This window comes from Octopus bimaculoides, chromosome 5 (genome assembly GCF_001194135.2).
Source record: "Octopus bimaculoides isolate UCB-OBI-ISO-001 chromosome 5, ASM119413v2, whole genome shotgun sequence".
Classification (NCBI taxonomy): Eukaryota; Metazoa; Mollusca; class Cephalopoda; order Octopoda; family Octopodidae; genus Octopus; species Octopus bimaculoides.
In genome coordinates, this window is record NC_068985.1 from 15,535,347 (window position 1) to 15,540,342 (window position 4,996).

General features: G+C 39.9%; 1 protein-coding gene and 2 non-coding genes across 3 annotated transcripts in view; 2 read left to right on the forward strand and 1 right to left on the reverse strand.

Moving 5' to 3' along the window:
• The first annotated feature begins 6 nt into the window (after positions 1-6).
• Positions 7-78, forward strand: Trnad-guc (transfer RNA aspartic acid (anticodon GUC)). The gene has a single exon. It is a non-coding gene; the product is annotated as a tRNA-Asp (tRNA).
• An 86-nt stretch (positions 79-164) lies between these two features.
• On the forward strand, positions 165-236 carry Trnad-guc (transfer RNA aspartic acid (anticodon GUC)). Its single transcript has one exon. It is a non-coding gene; the product is annotated as a tRNA-Asp (tRNA).
• A 2,693-nt stretch (positions 237-2,929) lies between these two features.
• Positions 2,930-4,996, reverse strand: part of LOC106869677 (N(4)-(Beta-N-acetylglucosaminyl)-L-asparaginase) — a 14,680-nt gene continuing 12,613 nt past the window's right edge. The window contains exons 7-8 of the mRNA XM_014915500.2: positions 4,363-4,496; positions 2,930-3,222 (exon numbers count right to left, since the gene is read on the reverse strand). Coding sequence (XP_014770986.1) covers positions 3,113-3,222; positions 4,363-4,496 — 244 coding nt within the window. The 3' untranslated portion in view covers positions 2,930-3,112. The remainder of the gene's footprint in view (positions 3,223-4,362; positions 4,497-4,996) is intronic.

Here is a 4,996-nt window from a genome sequence, read left to right on the forward strand (position 1 = left end):
CAGCTGTCCTCGGTAGTATAGTGGTAAGTATCCCCGCCTGTCACGCGGGAGACCGGGGTTCGATTCCCCGCCGGGGAGGCATATTATTTTTATCACAAGCATTTTAAACTAAAGCTGTTTAATGTATTTATTTACTATTTATAAGTAAAGAACTTTATCAGCTGTCCTCGGTAGTATAGTGGTAAGTATCCCCGCCTGTCACGCGGGAGACCGGGGTTCGATTCCCCGCCGGGGAGGCATATTTTTATCACAAGCATTTTAAACTAAAGCTTTTTAATGTATTTATTTAGTATTTATAACTCTTTTACTTGTTTCAGTTATTTGACTGTGGCCATGCTGGAGCACCGCCTTTAGTCAAGCAAATCGACCCCTGACTTATTCTTTGGATGCCTAGTACTTATTCTATCTGTCTGTTTTGCCGAACCGCTAAGTTACGGTGACGTAAACACACCACCATCGGTTGTCAATCGATGTTGGGGGGGTCAAACACAGACAGACAAACATATACATATATATGACGGGCTTCTTTCAGTTTCCGTCTACCAAATCCACTCACAAGGCTTTGGTCGGCCTGAGGCTATAGTAGAAGACACTTGCCCAAGGTGCCACACAGTGGGAATGAACCCGGAACCATGTGGTTGGTAAGCAAGCTACTTACCACACAGCCACTCTTTCGCCTATGTAAGTAAAGATTTTTATCAGCTGTCCTCGCTAGCATAGTGGTAGGTATCGTTGTTGAAATAACTCTCGTTTTGCAATCTTTGCTTACTTTTATAAAACATTTCTATGATCAAGAGTATGCCCACAGTGACTATATTTCCAGTAACAAATAAAAAAAAATCAGTTTTTCAACATGTGTCTCAAAGGTCCAGGTACTTCTGATGGTTAGACACAACATATGGCAGCACCAGTGCTCCAGAATCCTGTGCACCAATGAGCCGGGTGTGTTGGACACACAGCTGTTGTAAAAGAGAGAAGTTATTCTCCTATGACGTACATTACGGTGACCAGTATCTTCTGGGTTTGAACCAGTCCAGACAAACTAAGAAAAAATAGTGAAATGTAATAAATGGCAGGCTTGGGAAGTATGTAATACTGTCAAGAAGTTCCTGGACTAGTTCTGCAACACACCAGCATAGGCACAGGTGGTAAGAAGCTTGCTTACCAACCACATGGTTCTGGGTTCAGTCCCACTGCATGGCACCTTGGGCAAGTCTCTTCTACTATAGCCTCGGGCTGACCAAAGCCTTGTGAGTGGATTTAGGTCGACAGAAACTGAAACAAGCCCGTTGTATATATATATATATGTATATATGTATGTTTGCCCCAACATCATTGCTTGACAACCGATGTTGGTGTGTTTACGACCCCGTAACTTAGTGGCTTGGCAAAAGAAACTGATAGAATAAGTACTAGGCTTACAAAGAATAAGTACTGGGGTCAATTTATTCGGCTGGAGGCACTGCTCCAGCATGGCCGCAGTCAAATGATTAAAACTAGTAAAAGAGTAAATATAATTATTTAAAGTTTCATATATAGCTAGAATGTTGAGAAGTTCGTTTTGCTATTGCATGGTTGCAAGTTCAATCCTGTTGTGCAGTTAATTTTTTTCATGAGCCCTATCTGTTATATCGTTGAGCTGACCAAGGCCTTGAAAATCTAATTTATTCGACAAATCTGTGCAAAAGCTTGTGCTATATGTATATTTTAATCATATAAGAGGGTCTGCCAGGCTGCAAATATGCTAAAGAAAAGGAAGACAACCTAGAGAATGAGAGGCATCCATTCATGCTTGGTGAGGAGGAAGTTCCTAGAAATGTTTTCCTTGTGCTTGTGAGTGTAGAACAAGTTATTGGATAAGGCAAATTCCATGAACTGGAAGGAGGGCCACAGTGAAATGTAATAAATGGCAAGCTGCAGGCTTGGGAAGTATGAGGTGGTATTAAAAAGTTCCTGGGTTAGTTCTGTAGTGCATCAACAGCTGGTAGTACATGATTGTGCATGCAGTAACCTTCATGAGGCAATGTGTGGAGTAACATCATTGTGTTTACTCTGCAAGTTGTGAAATTTGTGATTTTGTAATCACATGTATGCTGTAGTCTGTGATTTTTGTCTTGGATAGGAAGTTGTAACAAAAAGCCAACGAGAAAGTCTGCTACAAAGAGAGATTATGTGTACTTCAGCAAGCTTACAGCAATGAGGCAATGGGCCGTATGCAATGGTTTGAGTGCCATGGGCACTTCAAAAGCAGAAGAACATCCCTGGAAGATGATGACCGATCTGGAAGACCTACTATGTGTGTCACCCTTGGAAATGTGGTGTTGTGTATTGAGAATTCATCTCCCAGGGCCAGACCATCGGTGGAGAGTTCTGCTGCAATGTTTTGAAGCATCTGAAGGAGGACATTTAGCGAAAGCGATCAGATCTGTGGAGCACGAAAAATTTGGTTCTTCATGACAACAATGCATGCTCACCAAGCTCATCTCACTTGTAAGTTTCTCACCAAAAATATCATGGTATTGCTTTCACACCTGCCCTCTTCACCAGATTTGGCACCTGCAGACTTCCATCTCTTCCCCAAGATGAAAATACAGCTCAAAGGTTGCCGTTTTAACACTGTTGTTGGTATCCGGAATGAATCACAAAAGGTCCTTCCTTGCTCACAGAAAACAACTTCCAGGTAGGATTCCAAAAGTGACAGGAATGCTGAGATTGGTGTATTGCTGTGCAAGGTGACTATTTTGAAGGAGATAATGCTAAAACTAAGGTAAATAAGTTATATTTTATTAAACATAACTAGTCCTGTAGTTTTTTGACATCACCTCATATTTGGTATTGCAAATGTTTAATAGTTGTTCACAGAAGTGATCAAAAAGATGACAGCCAGATTCAATAAATCTATGGCCAACATAGAAAAAACACACAGAAATAATAAAAGAATAATACATTTATTTCACTTGTTTTATAAGATATTAACACCATCCTTCTGCTTCTTTCCTCATGATTAAAATGTATAGTTAGTTGATGTTCTCATCTTCACCAATGTCATTGCTGAATTTTCTTTTGGAACATCTCTTGTAGGTAAATGCGTATTGGTAAATGTTGAGTTGAATCAAAATTTGAAATGTTTAGAACATTTTATTTTGAAAACAGTTGAGTTTTTCAATGAAGGATTTGTAACTGTGTACTGAACTGATCCACCAAAATTATGACAGGCTGCACCTGGAGGGAGAAATAAGAAAAGCAAACAATTTTTTGAGGACTTTCTGGCAATGATTTAATACTTGTAAATGTTTGTTGCATAATAGGTTATTGGTTGGCATTCCCAGATTTCACACAGGTATCCCAAGTTTGTTTCCGAACAAAACAATAAATATTTAAGGACACAGAGATTTTAAAAATTACTGGCTGAGTCTGGAGGAAGGAGCAAGTATGCATGGCTTTTGTAGGCTCTCCTTGACCAGTGGGAATGATGCCATTAATGTTCCCCTTGAAGATTTGTAAATCAACACCTACAGAGTTGGTTATGGATGGTTCTGGCAGTAGAGATAGAAGGAAAAAAAGGACTAGGGGTTAACTTTAGTTCAAAAATGATCTGTGAACATTGAGCCTTAAATGACTTGACTGAAAGACACAATAAATGTTGAGCTGCACCTATATCAACCCCATGTAACCATTAAAAGAAAGACGATGATCCATGAAGAAATTATTATGCATAGGAAGGGCATCCAGCCATAGAAACCATACCAAAATAGATAATGGAACATAATGCAGTCCTTGAACCCATCGGATCCTGTCAAACTCTCCAACCCATGCCAGCATGGGACAGGAGACGTTAGATGATGATGAAATGTTACTTAGCTCCAGGTCAGTCCTGGTCAAGATGACCTATGAGCATAGCATTTTTTCAAATAAGTCATTTATTTAAGATGGTAGAATGTGATTTGAGGGCGATCTGGTTTCTATTTCTAGCAGGTTGAGTGCTAGAAATGGCTCTGCAGACTCATTTGTGAATATTTGCATACAGCTATGTGTGTATGTGTATGTGTGATTATGCACATGTATACATGTGTGAGTGTGTGTGCATGCATGCATGTATGTGCATAGGTATGTGTATGTTTTAGTGTGTGTATCTTTTATCATATTCTGTTCACTTCTTTTACCAATACTCTTGTGCATGTGTGTGCATACGGATGTGCCTATGTGCATGTGCATGCACATTTGTATGCACATGTGTGTATATGTATATGTGTGTGTATTTGTACGTTTATGTACATGTGTGCATACACAAATATGTATGTGTGTGTGTGTGTGTGCATATGTCTGTGTGTCTGAGTGTCTCTCTCTTCTAATCATACCTACCATATTCACCAGTGATGGTAGTAGCTACAAGTGCTCCTGCAAAATTTGGGTATTTCTTGATTATGGGAATCAAAGCTTTTCTCGTTGCTTCTCTTGGACTTAAACCCTCTTGCATCAAGAGAACAGTATGGAAGCTGAAAGAACAAAATGGAAAAAGAACGTTGGGTGCATTATGAACAATAGTTATGTTGAAATACATTGAGCTGTCAGATAAACTTATTTCTTTTTCCCCTAGTAATTGGCACAGGTGTGGCTGTGTGGCAAGAGGCTTGCTTCCCAATCAGATGGTTCTGAGTTCAGTACCACTGTGTGCCACCTTGGGCAAGTGTCTTTTACTTCAGCTTCAAGCCATCCAAAGCCTTGTAAGTGGATTTGGTAGATGGAAGCTGAAAGAAGCCCCATTGTTTTGGGATCACCACTACTTTATTATCTCCCCTTCTTCCTAGCACTCCTGTCTCACCACCTCTATCTGGCCATTACCATGATTGACCGCTAGCTACTAAAGCTTTCTGTTTTTATTCTCTCTCTGTTTATTTTCTCGTGTTCCTTTCTGTTGAATAGCTTAGGCTCGAAACGTAAAAGACTTTCTCACCTTCGCGAGTGTTAAACTAATACACTTGTTTGTTGTTACACA